The 21,667-nt window shown below is 34.0% G+C and overlaps 1 protein-coding gene across 11 annotated transcripts in view; it reads left to right on the forward strand.

Moving 5' to 3' along the window:
* The window catches only part of LOC100919846 (solute carrier organic anion transporter family member 4C1-like), a 176,964-nt gene that overhangs the window by 143,066 nt on the left and 12,231 nt on the right, over positions 1-21,667 (forward strand). For 6 of the 11 annotated variants that reach the window (XR_004234240.1, XM_031968956.1, XM_031968937.1 and 3 more), the window contains one exon: positions 658-795. Coding sequence is in view for 6 of the 11 variants with exons in the window: in XM_031968956.1 (XP_031824816.1) it covers positions 658-795 (138 nt within the window). In the remaining 5 variants the exon portion in view is untranslated. Of the gene's footprint in view, positions 1-657; positions 796-14,281; positions 14,308-21,667 lie in introns of those variants that run through there. The other 5 variants (XR_004234245.1, XR_004234246.1, XR_004234241.1 and 2 more) reach the window with 4 other exon arrangements.

Raw genomic sequence — 21,667 nt, forward strand, 5'->3', positions numbered from 1 at the left:
AATCCAATAAAGGTTATAAAATGGACTTAATAAAATAGTCACATCATAACACCAGTCCCAAAACTGACATAATGTTCAATAGATACTGATGCTCTGTCACTGTTAACTTACCTACATAATCATTTGAGATTTAGTAGACTCATCTTAGTAGTATCATAGAACTTTGAAATTTTTATTGTCTAAATATTTCATGTTTATTTGTAGTCTGCTCAAAGTAATCTCAAATTGAATTTATAGATTCATAAATATGAAATAGATTTTGAGAGTTCATCTTCCAATATGTCTACCATTTTCAAGACTACATTTAAACTATCTTGAAATGAAAAGGCTTTTTTTTTTTTTAATTAAATGAGAATGCCTACAAAGAGGAGAATTTTTCCAGCTTCTTTTAAAACTCAATTCATTAATCTTTTAATTAACTAGGAAGTCTGCTAGGTGCTGGATGACAAAGATAAAAATCTAATAATTTCTACCTCAAAGAGTTAATATATTTCAATGTATAATACTTCTTGCTACCCTGACTCAGCATGAAAATGTAAAATAATGGTTATTAGATGCTTGAAATATATGTATATATTTAAATATGGTAAATAGAACATGAACCTAATATGTAGTGTTTTCTCATAGATTGTTTGTATATAACCACATTCCTCATAGGCACCATTCCTGGACCAATGATATTTGGAATTGCAATAGACAGCTCTTGTGTACTGTGGGACCTTAACGATTGTGGAGTTAGAGGAGCTTGCCGGATTTATGACAACTTCAAAATGGCCTACATGCTGGTAGGAATAAGTAAGTGATGACATTTTGATACATATTAATATATGAAAACTCATCTTAAAGTACCATCATTTAGAAATAATACTCCAAAGAATTAATGTCTCCAATTAATGAGTATTTTCATGGACTCATAGAATATATGAGCAAACTTAATAACAATTAGAGCCACCAACAAATAGAATGGACTAAGAAAGTAGTGATTTTTCTCATACTGGAGTATTCCAAGAGGAAATTTGATGACCATTTATGTATATGATTATAAAGGCAATCTTGTTGAGATAAGAATTGGATTATAAGACTTCTGAGATCCCTTCTAACTCCAAGCTTATGTCAAAACTATTAACTTTGATTTCTACCACATTATTGTCATACTCATAGCATCCTGGTTACAAGAGGAATAATAGCTTAAGTGGACTTTGTTGCTCAAATATACTAAATCATGTGTAGAACATATTCTGGATCAAGCTAGCCCTTATAGGTATTGAAGCCAATAATAGCTTTCAAAGGTCAAAGGCCTCTAGAATTGAAGGTAAGACTTTCAAATTACTTTTAGGATCCATTAAGAGGCAAATGCACTACTTAGTGGCTTATCTTCTCTGCATTTCTAAGGGTCCAGTGGCTAAGCTGACACAATTTACTCCTTATATGTATGTCCTGAAGTTCAACTTTCAATTTGGGTTTTACCATATATGACTCCTCTAAACTGTCTATTATCTCCCTCTGACAGAAAAGCCTCTCTGAAGGCTTGCATTTTCTGTGGAAGTATATCATCTTCATTTTCCTGATATATTTAGTTCCATAGGTGCTCATTATCTAATCATTACATCATAACTACTACTGCAATTGTATTTATAATTGGGTCTCAAATATCAATGGAGAATATATACTTTTAGAACTAAATATGGAAAACACCCAGGATTTTTTAGATTCCAATTCATGCCAGAGTTTTATCTAGCCCTTTCTTCATCTCCATAAACATGGGGTCCTTGTACTTATCTTTGAGAAAAATATCAACAAACATTATTATAGTTCCTCACTTCTGTCAACAACAACAACAATGCATTTGTTAAGTAGCAGGTGATAAGCTATATGCTTAGTCTAAAACAAAAGGCAGAAGTACCTCTTACCTTCAAGGAGCCTACAGTGTAACAGGGAAGACAAAATACAACCATAAACAATCCATCCATGCATCAATCCATATATATATATGAGAGAAAACTGGAAAGAAACTCAGGAAAGGCACTAGCATTGTTTTTTGTTTTTTTTAATAGCTTTTTATTTACAAGATATATGCATGGGTAATTTTTCAGCATTGACAATTGCAAAACCTTTTGTTCCAATTTTTTCTCTCCTTCCCCTCCCCCCTTTCCCCCAAATGGCAGGTTGACCAATACATGTTAAATATATTAAAGTATATATTAAATACAGTATATGTATATATGTCCATACAGTTATTTTGCTGTACAAAAAGAAATAGTGTACAATTAACCTGTGAAGGAAATCAAAAATGCAGGTGGACAAAAATAGAAGGATTGGGAATTCTATGTAGTGGTTCATACTCATTTCCCAGAGTTCTTTCGCTGGGTCTAGCTGGTTCAATTCATTACTGCTCTATTGGAACTGATTTGGTTCATCTCATTGTTGAAGAGAGCCACGTCCATAGAATTGATCATCATATAGTATTGTTGTTGCAATATATAATGATCTCCTGGTCCTGCTCATTTCACTCAGCATCAGTTCATGTAAGTCTCTCCAGGCCTTTTTGAAATCATCCTGTTGGTCATTTCTCACCAAACAATAATATTCCATAATATTCATATACCACAATTTATTCAGCCATTCTCCAGTTGATGGGCAGCCACTCAGTTTCCAGTTTCTGGCCACTACAAACAGGGCTGCCACAAACATTTTTGCACATAAAGGTACCTTTCCCTTCTTTAAGATCTCTTTGGGATATAAGCCCAGTAGAAACACTGCTGGATCAAAGGATATGCACAGTTTGATAACTTTTTGAGCATAGTTCCAAATTGCTCTCCAGAATGGCTGGATGTATTCACAATTCCACCAACAATGTATCAGTGTCCCAGTTTTCTCAAATCCCTCCAACATTCCGCATTATCTTTCTCTGTCATTCTAGTCAATCTGAGAGGTGTGTAGAGGTATCTCAAAGTTGTCTTAATTTGCATTTCTCTGATTAATAATGACTGGGAGCATCTTTTCATATGGCTAGAAATAGTTTCAATTTCTTTGTCTGAGAATTGTCTGTTTATATCCTTTGATCATTTATCAATTGGAGAATGGCTTGATTTCTTATAAATTGGCTCTAATTTATAACCAATTATATTTTGGAAATGAGGCCTTTATCAGAACCTTTGACTATAAAAATGTTTCCCCAATTTATTGCTTCCCTTCTAATCTTGTTTGTATTAGTTTTGTTTGTACAAAAACTTTTCAATTTGATATAATCAAAATTTTCTATTTTGTGACCAGTAATAATCTCTATTTCTTCTTAGGTCATAAATTCCTTATTCTTCCACAGGTCTGAGAGATAAACTATCCTATGTTCTTCTAATTTATTTATAATCTCATTCTTTATGCTTGGCACTAGCATTGTTGGGGACCAAAAAAGATTCTTGCTTGCTATAGGTAGCATTTTAGCTGAGACTTGAAGGAAGCCAAGGAAGTAAGGAGAAAGAGATGAGGAAGGAAAGATTTCTGATCATGGGCAACAACCATGGAAAAAATACAGATTTGAGATATGGAATAAGGAACAGCAAGGTACCCCTCCCATTCCTGCCTTTTTAAAAATATAATATTTTAAAACAATTTTTAGACATTTAAAAAAATTCAAAATTCCCTTTCTCATTCTCCCTGAGACATTAAGCAATCTGATGTAGTTTATACATGTGAGATCATATAAAATATTTCTGTATTGATCATTTGATCATTTTATATGAGAAGAAAAAAGGGAGGGAGAAGAAGGAAGGAAAGAAAGAAGGGAAGGAAGGAGGGAAGCAAGGAAGGAAAGGAGGGTGGGAGGAAAGAAGAGAGGAAGGGGGAGGAAGGAAGAGAGGGAGGGAGGAAACGAAGGGAAGAAGGAAGAGAGAGAGAGAGAGGAAAGAAGAAAAGGGAAGGAGGAAGAAAGGAAGGAGAAGAAGGGAAAGGAGGGAGGAAAGGAAGGAAGGAAGAAAAGAAAGGAAAATAGAATGTTTTAATCTGTATTCAGACAGTATCAGTTCTTCCTCTGGAGGCAGGTAACACACTTCATCATAAACCCTTTGGGATTGTCTTAGATCATTGAATTGGCAAGAATAGATAAGTCATTCACAATTTATTGTACAATATTGCTGTTACTCTGTACAATGTTCTCTTGGTTCTGTTTACTTCCCTTTGTATCAATTCATGTAAGTCTTTCCAGATTTTTCTGAACTCATCCTATTTGACATTTTTTAGTGCATTTTTATTTAATATTTTTATTTTCCCCATGTAAAATACTTTTTTACATTTGTTTTTTAAAACTCTGAGTTCCAGATTCTCTCCCTTCCTACCCACTGCCACCTCTATTAAGAAGGCACATGATTTTTTTCTCTTTTTTTCTTTCATCCTGACCCTCCTCAAAAGTGTTTTGCTACTGACCACCTTTCCCCCAACATGCCCTCTCTTCTATCACTCTCTTATCTCATTCCTCTCCTACTTTGCTTCAAGGTAGGATAGATTTCTGTAACCACATTGAGTGTTTATGTAATTTACCCTTTGAGCCCATTCTGATGAAAGTAAAGTTCACTTCCTTTCTTCTCCTCTCTTCCCCTTCATTGTAAAAACGTTTTATTGCCTCTTTTTATAGCAAATAATTTGTGTCCATGTCTTTCCCATTATCCTGGTACATTACTCTCTAATTCTTTAATTATATATTTTTGGATATTATCCCTTCATATTCACCTCACATCTGTACCCTCTGTCTATATATACTCTTTCCAACTGCCATAATAATGAAAATGTTCTCATGAATTACAAGTATCATCTTCCCTTGTAGGAATGTAAACAGATAAACCTAATAAAGTTTCTTATGATATCCTTTTCCTGCTTACTTCCTTGTGTTTCTCCTGAGTCCTATGTTTAAAAATCGGATCTTCTATTCAGCTCTGCTCTTTTCATCATGAATGCTTGAAATTCCTCTATTTCATTGAATGATCATCTTTTTCTTTGAAAAATTATACTCATTAAGTGATTCTTGGTTGTAATCCTAGTTCCATTGCTCTCCAAAATATTGTATTCCAAGACTTCTGGTCCTTTAATGTGGTACCTTTAATGTAACTTCTTGTGTTATCCTGACTGTACTGGAATTGTTTGTTTCTGGCTGCTAGCAATATTTTCTCCTTGACTTAGGAGTTCGAGAATTTAGCTGTGATATTACTGCGAGTTTTCATTTTAAGATCTCTTTTAGGAGGTGATCAGTGGATTCTTTCAATTTCTATTTTATACTCTGGTTCTAGAATATCAGGATAGTTTTTCTTGATAATTTCTTGAAAGTTGATGTCCAGGCACTTCTTTTGATCATGACTTTCAAGTAGACCAATAATTTTTAAATTCTCTCTCCTGGATCAACCTTCCAGGTCAGTTATTTTTCTAATAAGCTATTTCATAATTTTTTCTTTTTCTTTTTCTTTTTTTCTTTTTTTTTTGGTTTTGCTTTTTTGTATTTAGATTTTAAATAAAGTCATTAACTTCCATTTGTTCAATTCTATTTTTAAAGGAATTATTTTCTTCACTGAGCTTTTGTACCTCCCAATTAGCTAATTTTTCCTTTTTTTTTTTTTTAATTTAATAGCCTTTTATTTACAGGATATATACATGGGTAACTTTACAGCATTAACAATTACCAAACCTCTTGTTCCAATTTTTCACCTCTTACCCCCCCCCACCCCCTCCCCTAAATGGCAGGATGACCAGTAGATGTTAAATATATTAAAATATAACTTAGATACATAATAAGTATACATGACCAAAACATTATTTTGCTGTATAAAAAGAATCAGACTCTGAATTATTGTACAATTAGCTTGTGAAGGAAATCAAAAATGCAGGTGTGCATAAATATAGGGATTGGGAATTCAATGTAATGGTTTTAGTCATCTCCCAGAGTTCTTTTCTGGGTATAGCAAGTTCAGTTCATTACTGCTCCATTAGAAATGATTTGGTTGATCTCGTTGCTGAGGATGGCCTGATCCATCAGAACTGGTCATCATCTAGTATTGTTGTTGAAGTATATAATGATCTCCTGGTCCTGCTCATTTCACTCAGCATAAGTTCGTGTAAGTCTCTCCAGGCCTTTCTGAAATCATCCTGTTGGTCATTTCTTACAGAACAGTAATATTCCATAATTTTCATATACCACAATTTATTCAGCCATTCTCCAACTGATGGACATCCATTCAGTTTCCAGTTTCTAAGCCACTACAAAAGGGCTGCCACAAACATTCAGTGCACATACAGGTCCCTTTCCTTCTTTATAATCTCTTTGGGATATAATCCCAGGAGTAACACTGCTGGATCAAAGGGTATGCACAGTTTGATAACTTTTTGAGCATAGTTCCAAACTACTCTCCAAAATGGTTGGATTCGTTCACAACTCCACCAACAATGAATCAATGTCCCAGTTTTCCCACATCCCCTCCAACAATCATCATTATTTTTTCCTGTCATCTTAGCCAATCTGACAGGTGTGTAGTGGTATCTTAGAGTTGTCTTAATTTGCATTTCTCTGATTAATAATGACTTGGAGCATCTTTTCATATGACTAGAAATAGTTTCAATTTCTTCATCTGAGAATTGTCTGTTCATATCCTTTGACCATTTTTCAATTGGAGAATGGCTTGATTTTTTATAAATTAGAGTTAATTCTCTATATATTTTGGAAATGAGGCCTTTATCAGAACCTTTGACTGTAAAATATTTTCCCAGTTTATTGCTTCCCTTCTAATCTTGTCTGCATTAGTTTTGTTTGTACAAAACTTTTCAGTTTGGTATAATCGAAATTTTCTATTTTGTGATCAGTAATGATCTCTAGTTCTGCTTTGGTCATAAAGACCTTCCCTTCCACAGGTCTGAGAGGTAAACTATCCTATGTTCCTCTAATTTATTAATAATTTCATTCTTTATGCCTAGGTCATGAACCCATTTTGACCTTATCTTGGTGTACGTGCGTTAAGTATGGATCAATGCCTAGTTTCTGCCATATTAGTTTCCAATTTTCCCAGCAATTTTATCAAACAGTAAGTTCTTATCCCAAAAGCTGGGATCTTTGGGTTTGTCAAAGACTAGGTTGCTATATTTGTTGACTGTTTTATCCCTTGAACCCAATCTATTCCACTGATCAACTAATCTATTCCTTAGCCAATACCAAATAGTTTTGGTAACTGCTGCTCTATAATATAATTTTAGATCTGGTACAGCTAAGCCACCATCATTTGATTTTTTTTTCATTAATTCCCTTGAAATTCTTGACCTTTTGTTTTTCCATATGAACTTTGTTGTTATTTTTCTAGGTCATTAAAATAGTTTTTGGGAGTCTGATTGGTATAGCCTAAATAAATAGATTAGTTTAGGTAATATTGTCATCTTTATTATATTTGCTCGCCCTATCCAAGAGCATTTAATATTTTTCCAATTGGTTAGATCAGACTTAATTTGTGTGAAAAGTGGTCTGTAATTTTGCTCATAAAGTTTCTGATTTTCCCTTGGCAGATAGATTCCTAAATATTTTATATTATCAGTAGTTACTTTAAATGGAATTTCTCTTTGTAACTCTGACTGTTGGATTTTGTTAGTGATATATAAGAATGCTGATGACTTATTGGGTTTATTTTATAACCAGCAACTTTGCTAAAGTTGTGGATTATTTTTAATAACTTTTAGCAGAATCTCTGGGATTCTCTAAGTATACCATCATGTCATCGGCAAAGAGTGATAATTTGGCTTCCTCATTGCCTATTCTTATTCCTTTAATCTCTTTCTCAGCTCTTATTGCTATAGCTAGCGTTTCTAATACAATATTAAATAGTAACGGGGATAGTGGGCAACCTTGTTTCACTCCAGATCTTATTGGGAATGGTTGCAGTTTGTCTCCATTACATATGATGCTTACTGATGGTTTTAAATAGATGCTGCTGATTATTTTAAGGAAAAGTCCATTTATTCCTATACTTCAAGTGTTTTTAATAGGAATGGATGTTGGATTTTATCAAATGCTTTTCTGCATCTATTGAGATGATCATATGGTTTTGTTAATTTGGTTATTAACATGGCCAATTATATTGATAGTTTTCCTAATATTGAACCAGCCCTGCATTCCTGGTATAAATCCTACTTGATCATAGTGTATTATCTTGGAGATGATTTTCTGTAGTCTTTTTGCTAATATCTTATTTAAGATTTTAGCATCAATATTCATTAGGGAGATTGGTCTATAATTTTCTTTCTGTTTTCAGCCTACCTGGTTTAGGTATCAGTACCATGTCTGTGTCATAGAAGGAATTTGGTAGGACTCCTTCATTCCCTATTTTATCAAATAATTTATATAGCATTGGGGCCAATTGTTCTTTAAATGTTTGGTAAAATTCACATGTAAATCCATCTGGTCCTGGGGATTTTTTCTTAGGGAGTTGTTTAATTGCCTGTTCTATTTCTTTTCTGAAATGGGACTATTCAAGCAATTTACTTCTTCCTCTGTTAGTCTGGGAAGTCTGTATTTTTGGAGGTAGTCATCCATTTCACTTAGGTTATCAAATTTATTGGCATAAAGTTGAGCAAAATAACTCCTTATTATTTCTCTAATTTCCTCTTCGTTGGTGGAAAGTTCTCCCTTTTCATTTTTAAGACTACTAATTTCATTTTCCTCCCTCCTTTTCTAATCAGATTTACCAAAGGCTTATCTATTTTATTGGCTTTTCATAGAACCAACTCTTAGTTTTATTAATTAGTTCAATAGTTTTTTACTTTCAATATTTTTAATTTCTCCTTTTAATTTTAGAATTTCCAATTTAGTATTTGATTGGGGTTTTAATTTGGTCTTTTTTAGTTTTTTAGTTGCAAGCCCAATTCATTAATCTTTTCTTTCTCTGTTTTATTCAAGTAAGCCTCTAGGATATAAATTCCCCCTTATTACCGCTTTGGCTGCATCCCACAAATTTTGGTATGATGTCTCATCATTGTCATTATCTTGAGTGAAATTATTAATTGTATCTATAATTTGCTGCTTCACCCAATCATTTTTTAAGATGAGATTGTTTAGTTTCCAATTACTTTTTGGTCTATTTCCCCCTAAGTTTTTGTTGAATGTAGTTTTATTGCATCATGATCTGAAAAGAAAGCATTTACTATTTCTGCTTTCTTGCATTTAATTTTGAGGTCTTTATGTCCTAATATATGGTCAATTTTGAATAGGTTCCATGAACTGCTGAGAAGAAAGTATATTCCTTCTATCTCCATTCAATTTTCTCCAAAGATCCAACATACCTAATTTTTCTAATATTCTATTTACTTCTTTAATTTCTTTCTTATTTGTTTTGTGGTTTGATTTGTCTAATTCTGAGAGTGCAAGGTTGAGATCTCCTACTATTACAGTTTTGTTGTCTTTCTTCTTGCAACTCTCTTAACTTCTCCTTTAGGAAGTTGAGTGCCATACCACTTGGTGCATATATGTTTAATATTGATATTGCTTCGTTGTTTATGCTACCCTTTAGCAGGATGTAGTTACCTTCCTTATCTCTTTTAATTAGATCAATTTTTACTTTTGCTTGATCTGAGATAAGGATGGCTACCCCTGCTTTTTTGACTTCACTTGAAGCATAATAGATTTTGCTCCAGCCTTTTACTTTTTACTCTATATGTATCCCCTGCTTTAAATGTGTTTCTTGTAAACAACATATTGTAGGGTTCTGACTTTTGATCCAGTCTGCTATCTGCCTCCTCTTTATGGGGAGTTCATCCCATTTACATTTACGGTTAGAATTACTAAATCTGTATTTCCTGCCATCCTAATAACCCCAGATTGTGCTTTACTTATTCTTGCCTCCCCAACCCTCTTTCCCCTTTTAAACTTATGTACCCCTCTTGTATCACGATACTTACCTCTTTATAATCCCTCCTCCCCTTTGAGTCTTTCCCCTTCCTTCCCTTATTACTCTTTTTCTTTTCCCTTTTCCTCTCCCCGTTTTAATGAGGCGAGAGAGAATTTTCTCTAAAACAAATGTCAATTATTTTTCTTTGAGCAACTCTGATGAGAGTAAGATTCACACAATGTTCCTCCCCTCTCTAAATTCCCTCAGATATGATAAGTTTCCTTAGCCTCTTTGTGGGATGTGGTTTCCCTCTTTTATCCCTCCTTCCCACCTTGTTCTGCCATCATCCCTTTTCCATATCTACTTCCTTTTATGTTATATCAGTACAATCAAATTATACATGTATTCTTTTTGTATATCCACAACAGAAATACAATTCTCAAGAGTTATTTTTACCTTTTCTGCATCTCTTGAGTTCTATTCTTGGAGATCAAATTTTTGTTTAGTTCTGGTTTTTCTTCAGAAACAAATGGAATTCATTTGTTTCATTAAATGTCCATCTTCTTCCCTGGAAGAAAATGCTCAGCTTAGCTGGGTAGTTTATTCTTGGCTGCATCTCAAGTTCTTGTGCCTTTCGAGAATATCATATTCCAGGCCCTTCTTTCCTTTAATGTAGAGGCAGCCAGATCTTGGGTGATCCTTATTGTGGCACCTCGGTATTTAAATGTTTTTTTTGGCTGCTTGTAAAATTTTTTCCTTAATCTGATCGTTCTGAAATTTTGCCACAATATTCCTTGGGGTTTTTATTTTAGGGTTTCTTTCAGAAGGTGTTCGATGAATTCTTTCAATGCCTAGTTTACCTTCTGATTCTATTACATCTGGGCAGTTCTCTTTGATGATTTCTTGTAAAATAGTATCTAGGCTCTTTTTTTCATCATAGTTTTCAGAAAGTCCAATAATCCTCAGATTATCTTCCTAGATCTATTTTCCAAGTCTGTCGTTTTGCAAGTAGAAAATTCGTGGTTTTTCCAGTTTGTCATTTTTGTTTTTGCTTGACTGATTCTTGCTGTCTCAATGAATCATTAGTTTCAATTTGTTCAGTTCTAATTTTAAAGAATTATTTTCTTCAATAGCTTTTTTACTTCTTTCTGTATATGTCCAATTGAGTTTTTGAATGTATTGTTTTGGTCTGTGGAATTTTTTCCATTTCACTAATTTTTTTTTTAGTAGAATTATTTTCTTTTCCAATTCAGATCCTACTTTCTTAGCGTGTTCTTTGTCTTTTCCAATTCACGGATCCTACTTTCTTAGAATTCTTTGTCTTTTCCAATTCACAAATCCTACTTTCTAGTGAATTCTTTATTTTTCCAATTCACAATTCTTACTTTCTGAGATTTTTTATTTTTTCCAATTCACCAATTTTGTTTCCTCACTTCCTGGGAATTTTTTAACTTTTCCAATTCGTATTTCAGGAAGTTGTTGCTCTCTTGTAAGGCTTCTCTTTCCTTTCCCATTTATCTTCTAACTCTCTTTTGAGACTTTTAATGGTCTCTTCTATGAGAACATTATGTAAGGAGGACAGTCTGATGCATTTTGCTGTTTGAGGTCTCTTCAGGTTTTCTGACCTGCTCTTTTCTGCATAGAAGCTGTCGATTGTTCTTTCATCTTTTTATTCATGTTTTAAAGCCTTTAGGGTAGGTCTCCTAGGCAAGGGGGTTACCAGCTTCCTCTGCAGAGCAGGGAAAGATGTAACCCGATTTCCGGCTCCGAGGTATGGGAGTGCTCTGGGTGAGAGTTTTCCTTCCCCAACAGGAAGTGGATTCAGCACTGGCGAGCTATCAAACTGCTTAGTAGGGCTGAGTGGATTATCGATTGCCCTCGGCCAGGACTAAGTGGTGAGGTGTGCACAGCCCCAGGCCGGAGCCTCTTGTGGGACTGTGAGTATTAGCAGCTGACCGCAGAAAGCAGACAGCCACAAACTCTGCCCAGCGTCTCTGCCTGATGCAAATAGGCCCTGGAAAAGCTCTATGGCCCCAAGCCGAGCTCCCCACTGCGCAGATTGGAGGCTAACCCGGGCTGCGTCCTCCTGCTGTGCAGGATCACAACTGCCCCAAGGAAAAGCCCTTACTGCGGGTTGGGGCTGCGAGCTTGTGCTGAGATCTGTGCCTTCACCCTCGGTTTGAAACTCTCCTCAGAACCTAATTTCTCTCCCAGTCTGCGCCGATCTCCCCCCTGGCTCCGGAACCAACCTTTTTTGGCGAGACTGCAGATTTTCTTCGGCCGGTGAGTTGTTCTACTTCTTATCTTTACGAATTGTAGCAGTCAAGACTATTTTTGAGGCTCGATATAATATTGATAAAGAGGGTAAGAGAAGAGCTTAGAAAGTCGCGTGTGTCTTCTCCGCCATCTTGGCTCCACCCCCCTAATTTTTCCTTTTAAGGCATTCTTCTTCTTACTAGCTTTTCATATTTCCTTTTGCACCACTCTCAGTTCTCTTCCCGATTTTTTTCTATCTCTCTTACTTATTTCCAAAATCCTTTTTGAGCTCTTTAATAGCATGAGCCCAATTGTTATTACTCTTAGAGGCTTTGGATGTAGGAGCTTTGACTTCATTATCTTCTTCTGAGTATGTGTTTTCATCTTCCTTGTTACCATAGTGACTTTCTATGGTCAGAATCTTTTTCTATTGTTTATTCACTTTCCCAATCTATTACTTGACTTTTAACTCTTGTTAAAGTTGGACTCTTGTTTCCAGAGTGGAGGGCGCACTGTCCCAAGCTTCAGGGGTTTTGTGCAGCTGCTTTCTGAGATCCTTCTAGGACCTGACTACAAGCACTCTTTTCTGCCCTGGAACTTTAAGGAGGATCCCCGCTACACTGTGCTAAAGCATCAGAGTTTTTCTTCAGTGTTAGTAAAGAGATCTGTGAAATCAGATTGAGTAGGTTATAATTTTCAGACTAGAGAGAGGATTTTCAACTAAGAAAAGATATTAAATGAAAGAGACTGTGTCATAGAACAGCTGCATTAGGACAACTGCAATAGAAAACATATTCATGAGAGCAGTGTATGGAGAATAATCATGCAAATCTGTTAGAGCAGTGGGTCCCTGGTGTTGGTAGCATCCTGATAGAATCAATTTAAGTTAGATTTTGTCATTGATTCTATAGGCTCAGGAACTCTTATTTTATCAGTTCAACAAAAGTTAACAAGAAATTTGTAAATTAAAACATCAATACAATCACGTACAATGGAAATATATTTTTTAATAACTAAGATACTTATACTGCCATTTTACTTTTACATTTTGCATGTCTCATTTGTTTTCCTGATAAATTTTTCTATTTTTAATTAATACCAAATAATTCTGATGATTACTTCTTTGTGATATGTATGTTATCTAGTAGTGATAGGTTCCCTCTCTTTCCATTTTTGAGGATGCCTATCACATTGTAGATGTTTAATAAATGTTTATTGATTGATTACTCAATTTCATTATTTCCCTTGACATTCTTTACCCTTTTTTCTCTAGTATGAATTTTGTTATTATTTCTTTTTTGACAGCTGTAAAACAGATTATTTGGCATAGCAATGAATAAGTCAGTTAATTTACACAGTATTGTCTTTTTTATTATATTGGCACAGCCTGAGCAGCTAGTATCTCTCAAATTACTTAGGTCTGTCTTTTTTCCATGAAGAATGTTTTTAGTTTTGCTTATATAGTTCTTGTATATATCTTGGTAAGTGTCCAAAATATTTTGTGCATTCTGTAATTATTTTATTATTTTAATAGAATTTCTTCTATCTCTTCTTCTGGGCTATTGGTGGTAATATTAAAAACAGTAAAGATTTACATGGATTTATTTTATAACCTGCTAACATATTAAAGTTTTGATTCTATTAATTAATTTCTAAGTTACCTCTCTGGCCTTCTTAAATGAACTATAATATTGTCTTCGAAAAGTAATGATTTTGTTTTTTACTTGACCATGATTATTCCCATAATTTCTTTTACTTATGCTGTTGCTGTAACAAAGAGAGTATGACAGAAACATCCTTGCTTTATTCCTCATCTTATTGGACTTTCTCACTTATATAATACTGTCTTTTGGTTTTAGATAAATATGATATACCATAAAAAGAAAAAATGCACTTATTTCTTTGCTTTTTAATGTGTTTAATAGAAAAAGGTGGAGATTGTTTTTGTCATAAGCTTTCTCTATATCTGTTAACATAATCATATGACGTTTTTAATATGATCTGTTAAGTTTGAAATTTTCGTAATATTTAACCAACCCGATATTCTTGGCATAAATCCAAGATAGCCATAGTACATAATAATTTTTAAGTATTACTGTAATCTCTTTGTTAATATTTTATTTAATATTTTTATATTGATATTCATGGGAATATTGATCATTTCTTTCTCTGATTTGTCTCAGCCTACTTTTAATAACAAGACAATATTTGTATCATAGAAGAAATTTGGTAAGACCTATTTTCAGATTTTTGCAAAGTTTTTTTGTTGTGTTACAATTAAATGTTCTTTGAATGTTGATTACAATTCACTTATAATTCAGTCTGGTCATTTTCTTCCCTCCCTTCTCATTCTTTCTTGTATTCTGTCTTATACATTTTCCTTCTTGCCAACCCATTTTTCTATTTACACAGAACAAAGAGGTGCTGAAAGAAAATTTGATTTACAATGGTGATCTATAATTGGAGCATTCAGTTACTAGTCCTTCCCCTTTCTGTTTCTTGTTCAGATTTTGATCAGTTTTTCCTTAACTTTTTTCCCTTTTAATCCTTCCTTACAATCAACTCTCTGAAGTTGAATTGCTTTCTTTTTTCCTAGTTTTTTTTTTCCTCCTTAGTACCATCAAAATTTGCTGTTAACTTTCTATCTTATTTAACTCTCCACTGTGAACCTTAAAGACATTTAATATTGTGTAGGAATAATTGTTTCTTTTCTCTTGTAAAGTAAGCAATCACTCATCATTTAGCCATTTTCAATTATGAGAAAGAGAAAGAAAGAGAGACTTCTTTGGTTGTTGTGAAGTTATTTTTTCTTTATATGTTTACTTCACGGATATCTTTTAACTCATAATGTTCAATGACATAATCTCTTTACTCATATGTGTCACCTCTATTTCCAAATAAAAATATGCAACAGACAGGCTCTGCCACTTTCCCAACTTTTGGGTGGATAATATTGCCCTGTTTTACCTGACCTCTGTTTTCTAGGCTCCTTTATCTAACGTCCACTTCCACTAGTATATTTGCACTCATATCTCTGGCAGGTTTTAGGACTCCAGGATTATTGTGGGTCAGAATGCTGTAATCTTCAACATTTTCAGGGCCTTCTAAAATTTCTTGGGTGAAAGTGCCTCGACTTTTCCTTTAGTGCTTTATGATGATTTTGGGCTTCTTCTCTTGATCCCAGGGTCCAAAGTGTTACAACTCTTAGGGCCCTCTAGAATACCACACGTTTTTGTGCTGGTTATTTTGCCCCCTGTGCCTTATATATTTCAATCAGGATTGTACTCGATCCATCTACCACATCCATCCCTCTTTGAGCTTCCTTTGTGAATTCTACTCTTTCTGACATGGAAATACACAGTGCAATGGGCTTTGTTTATGTACCACTGCATCATCTCTGGTCTAAAGACTGAAAGGCTTACAGTTTGTTTACCTATTACCAAATTATCTTTCCTGGCAGAATTAACTTTTCCAGTGCATTCAGTCTTTTGGATATCTTTTTGTGAAATCTGTACTTAGTGAATGTGCTTATTTTCGTTTCTCTTTGAATATCTTAACTATTATTACGTTTAGTGTTCTTTTTAGGTATTTGTTGGGTACATTTAAGAGAGCAGAACTCATTTGTGATCTTTCACTCTCTGTTTTAGCAAAACTCTGCTAAAGAAAAAAAAAAAGGTCTTGATAATCAAGGTCTGTCTGACCTAGCAGAATGACCAAAAGAAAGCCAGATATCTAGTTATGGTCTGCACTAATTGCTGTATCCCACAGTAGAACTTGCAGAAAAGTTTTATAGAATTTAGCTACACTAGACCCTGTATTTCATATATTGTTATTTCAAGCAATTCATAACATTATACAACAACAAAATGAAACAATTATGTGTCATCAAATGAAGGAAATCTCAAATTCCTAATAAAATTTGAACAATAAATTCTTCAGGATCCTAAAAAGTAAAAGAAGATTGTCAAGAAGCTCTGCAACAGTTAATCTTAGAAAAGAAATATAACTACTAAAAGAAGAAAGTAGGATAAAAATTATTCAATAAATCAAAAAAGTCTTCAAAAATAATTTAATAAAATAAAACTGAATAGGCCATTGCATATTCATAGGACATTGCAAAATTTCTCCAAAATCACAAAAATACTGTAAAAGACCTTGAATGTATACATAAATGGAAGAAAATGCATCCAAATTTCCATTCAAATGAGAAAATAAAGATAATTTTAAAATAAGACAAATTAAAGATAATAAGTAAAAAATATGAATTCTACCAACCCAAAGTGACTATGGATACCCAGGATGCCCAGAGATAATTTAATAATTTTAGATTCCCTAGCAATCTAAAATTAACCTAAAATCACACTATAACCAAGACACACAGGAACTAAATGAACACAATTACAAAATACTTTTCATACAGATAAATATTAAAACAGAGAAATGTTCATTGCTGATATATAGGCTGACTCAAAATAAAATGACAATCATACCTACATCCACTTATTATTCAGAGCCATTTCAATCAGACTACCAAAGAATTATTTTATAAAACTAAAAAGAAACAATGAAGAATTCAGCTGGGAGAACAAAAAATCAAGAATATCAAGGGAATCAATGGGAGAAAAGGTGAAGAAAACTTGGCCTAGCAGTTCCAAACCATACTACAAAGCAGTAATTATTAAAACACAAATACACAACATGGCACCGAATAAGAAATAGAACGTTTAGTTGATTAGTGGAATGGATTTAGGTGTATGATATTCAGAAGTAAATGGCCATGGTAATCTAGTTTTCGATAAACCTAAAGCCTTTGGGACATCAACTCACTATTCTACAAAAAGTGCTAGAAAAACTTCAAAATAATCTGACAGAAACCAGACATAAAAAATTATGACCATGTATACTATTGTGTATCTAATTTATATTTTAATATATTAACATCTACTGGTCATCCTGCCATCTGGGGGAGGGGGTGGGAGGAAGGAGGGGAAAAATCGGAACAAGAGGTTTGGCAATTCTCAATGCTGTAAAGTTACCCATACATATAATCTGTAAATAAAAGGCTATAAAAAAATTATGACCAAACAAAAGGTTAAGAAGATCATGGGGGATAAAATGGCTAATTTAATTACAAGAAATTAAAAAGGGTTTGCACAAACAAAACTGAAGTAACTATAATTAGAAGGAAATCAGGAAACTGGGGGGAAATTTACACAATTTTTTTTCTGACAAAGGTCTCACTTCTCAAATATATAGGAAAGAGGGAAGAGAGGGAGAGGATGAGAAAGAAGAAGGGAAAGAGAGAGAGGGAGAGAAGGAGAAACAGAGACACAGAGAGATGGGGAAAAAGAGAGAGAGCCATTCTACAATTGATAAAGGGTAAAAGGGAGGTGAAAGCAGTTTCCAGGAGAACTCAGAGTTATATATAAAAAATGCTCTAAATCATTACTGAATAGAGAAAAGCAAATTAAAACAACTCTGGTGTACCATTTCTCATGAAAAAGGAGGCTGTTTAACATAATAGAAAGGAAAAATGACAGTTATTGGAGAGAATGTGAAAAAATGGTATACTGCTACCTTGTTGGTAGAGTTGTGAACTATTTTGGATAATATTTTGGAATCATGCCAAAAAAACTATAAAAATGTATATACCCTTTGATTCAGCAGTACCACTTTGCTTTCCCAAAAAGATCAAAGAAAAAGGAAAAGAACTTACATATTATGAACTATTTATAGTAGCTCTTTTTGTGGTTGGCAAAGAATTGGAAATTGAGGGAATGACTATCAGGAAATGACTTAAGAGTTGTGGTATAAGATTGTGATGGGAAATGATTGTGCTATAAAAAATGATAAGGGTAATGATTTCAGAAAAACTCAGGATATGTTTTATTTATATAAACTGAAGCAATGTGAAGTGAATCAAACCCAGAGAACAATTTACACAGTAAAATAGCAATATTGTAAAGATAATTAACTATGAAAGACTCAGATTAATATAATGGTCCATAAAAATCCCAAAGTATTTATGATTTAAAATGCTCTTTACCTCCAGAGAGAGAACTGACAAACTTAGTGCAGATTGAAGGATTTTTTTTCTATTTGTTTTTCTTGCTTTTTGGGAGGGGGAGGCAACATTGATAATAAGGAAATATATTTTGCATGACTTCACATGTATAAAGGGTATCATTTTGCTTACCTTTCTAATGGATGGAGGAGGGACTAGATGGAAGAAGGTAAATGCAGTGTCCACACTAGCTCCCTGGAGGGCCTCAGGATCAGTCAGAGTCAGGATTAATCAAAGTCCATGGTCTTTATGGGGAGAAGTGAAGGAGGCAGGCAAGCTACCACATGGCTTGCCAAAGATGTATCCTGGATTCTGGAGTCCAGAGTCTCCAGCTTCCCTCCTCATCCTGCAGTCAAGTGACTCTGACTTCTCTCCCCCAGCCCTCCAATCCTTGCCTACGATTATCTCATCCCCAAACATTCAGCAAGCACCAACAGTGAGGAGAGTTATCACATGACCATCTCATCTACATATGTACATAGAGCCAATATCTCACATCGAATAGGTAATTAGCCTCAAGTGCTTGGTTGTCTGATTCAAGCACACCTTTTCAGAGTTTCAGTCCTCTTCAGGTAAATTGGAACTCAAAAAAATTTTATGATAAAAAATAAAATAAAATCATTCTGCAAAATATAAGAAAAATTTCCAAAATCATTGAAAACAGAGAGCTACTCTGATTAAATCCAAATATCATAAACACAGATAACTTAAAACACCAAGATTTTGTGCCAAATATTTGCTCCTGAAGAACATATGATGAAATGCCTCTCACTTTTTTTTCAGTGGCAAGATAGGGGGTCTGTGAATATTAAATGTTGCATACATTGGTAGATGTAATCACTATTTTAGTTTTGCTAACTTTTTTTCTTTGTTGCAATTTAGAAGTAATGATGTTTGATTTGATAGTATACACTCAAATGACTTATGTTGTTAAAAAAATAAACAACAAACAAAATAGCACTAGGAAGTTGGGGGATATAAGAATGTGAAAGAGAAGCAAAATAATAAGACCACTGAATACTAAAAATATTGGGTAATAAGTGGGAAGACCGTGTTAGCACCCTGGATACTTTAGAATCAGGATCAGCAAAAGTCCTTGATCTTTATTCTTTGTGGATGTGAACGGAATGGTGCTGAGGAAGTGAGTAGAATCTCGACACAAATCTGCCAGGAGTGACTCTGGCTTTCTCACTCCACCCCCTCGCTCGTCTTACTCTACCCAATCTCCTATACAACAGATCAAGCTTGCACAGCGTTGTGGGCAGGGCCATTTTTTCTCCAAGCATATACTAATAGAGTATTGTCCAATTGGTAATTGGCCTTAAGTGCTCTGACGTCAGTGCATCTGCTCAGAGTTTTCAGCCCATTACAAGTAAGTTATTGCTTCAAAAGAGGAAATGTCTACTTCTCCAGCAAATTGGAGAAGAAAGTATCAATTTGTGTTCCAAGGTATGTTAAGGTGGATCCACTGGTAGTAGTATAAAGTTGAGAAATCATACAACAAAGGTAAAAAAAATTATCAAAAAAAAGTTGTTTTAGTGAAATAGGAAAAACAATAGCAAAATTCGAAGAGCAAAAGTTCAGTATCAAAATGTTTAATGAAAAAATGTAAAGAAAGGAAGTTTTGCAGTACTAGATCTTAAACTTTATTATAAGACAATATTATAAAAAACTATCTGCTACTTATTAAGAAATAGAAAGGTAAGACAGCAAAACAAGTGGGCTATGGATAGGAGAAGATTTTTGAATGGGCAAGAAATAGCATTGTGAGGTGTGAATTGGATGGTTTTAATTATACCAAATTAAAAAGGGTTTTTTGTTTTTTTGTTTTTTGTGTTTTTTTTTAATAAAGCCAATGGAAATATGGGCTGATCCAGCCACAATTTCAAAATTGTGCCCAAGGAGTTGTCAAATTATGTGTCCTTAAGTATGTTTCCCAAGGTGATCAGGGAAGAAGGAGAACATATATACTCTAGAATATTTATAGCAACTTCCTTTGTAGTGGCAGGGAACCACAAATTAAGAAGATGTCCATCAGTTGAGGAATGGCTGAATAAGTTGTAGTATGGTGGTTGTGATTGATTATAACTATAAGAATTATAAGCTAGCTGATTTTGGAAGAATGTGAAAAGACTGGAATGAAATAATGAAGAGTGAAATGAGTAGAACCAGCAGAACATTTTGTACAGTATCACTAATAGTGTTCAAAGAACAACTGTGAATGACTAAGTTATTTTGAATATTATAAATATTCAGATCAACTATGAGGGACCTATGAAGGGTGATGTTGTCCACTTTCAGAGAAATAGCTGATAGATGGAAGTATATATAGTATGCTTTTACATATATAAATATATCTTTGTCAACTGATGGCTTTCTCTAGTGCAAGGTGAAGAAGAAAGGACAAAAAAACTTAAAAGTTCACAGGACAGAAAAAACAACTCGGAAGAAAGCATGAAAAGCAGGGTAATTTTGAAAATGATGTATGGTATTCATGACATAATTTTTCCAAAAAAAAGTAAACTATGAAATGGAAATTCATGGTTTCATATTGAATCTTCTTTTTATGTTGTGCTATGCACATGGAAATGCTTTTTTTCTTTTTTGCGTTTATGTTCAAAATGAATAAAAAACTTAAAAGGAATATAAGAGGAAAGAATTCTTAAGAAATATTGACACACATATCAACCTAATATTAATGATAGAAAGGTCTACTATCTTTTAATAGCCTATATCTGGAATTTGATGAAAAAATTCCTAAGACCTATCAAAACTGATGAAGCACTGCCTACTTTGGAGGATTCATCTGGAGCTAATGATACTTTTAGAAGATATTAGCAAATTTTAGAAAGGTTTATGGAGTCAAAAGGAAGAAGAAGCTCTTATGAGCATAACTACTACTTTTGTCATTGCTGCTTCAAAAGAGAAAGACAGATTTGGTTAAGAAGATTTCTGAGATTGGCATTTTTATTTTCAGATTGTGGCATAAAATCAACAAATGTAGATACAGAACTGCAGAAAGACACTCTTCTTTCTCTCCCCCCCACATAATATACTAATCCATTTTGCCATTCTCTTCCATCCATGGGTGAATTCATCCCATTCACATTAAGAGTTATAATTGCAAACTCTGTGTTTCCCCTCCATCCTATTCTCTTACATTTGTCTTTTTTTTTTTTTTTTTTTTTTTTTTTTTTTTTTTAATCCTTGCCCTCTCTTCAGGAGTCTGTTTTGCTTCTGCTTACTCTCTCTTATTCCTCTTCTCCCCCATTTTCTCTTAGCCCCTTTCTCTTGTAATTTCCTTGTTGGATAAGATGAATTTTTGTACCTCACACTGTCTGTGGGTGTATGTGCTTATGCATATGTGTATATACATGTATATGTATGTGTGTGTGTGTGTGTGTGTGTGTGTGTGTATTCTTCCCTCCTTGACCCAGGTTAGATGAGACTGAAGTTCAGTTGTTACCAGCTTCCCCATACGTTCCTTAAGTACTTATTTTCTGTG

This window comes from Sarcophilus harrisii, chromosome 1, assembly GCF_902635505.1.
Source record: "Sarcophilus harrisii chromosome 1, mSarHar1.11, whole genome shotgun sequence".
NCBI lineage: Eukaryota > Metazoa > Chordata > Mammalia > Dasyuromorphia > Dasyuridae > Sarcophilus > Sarcophilus harrisii.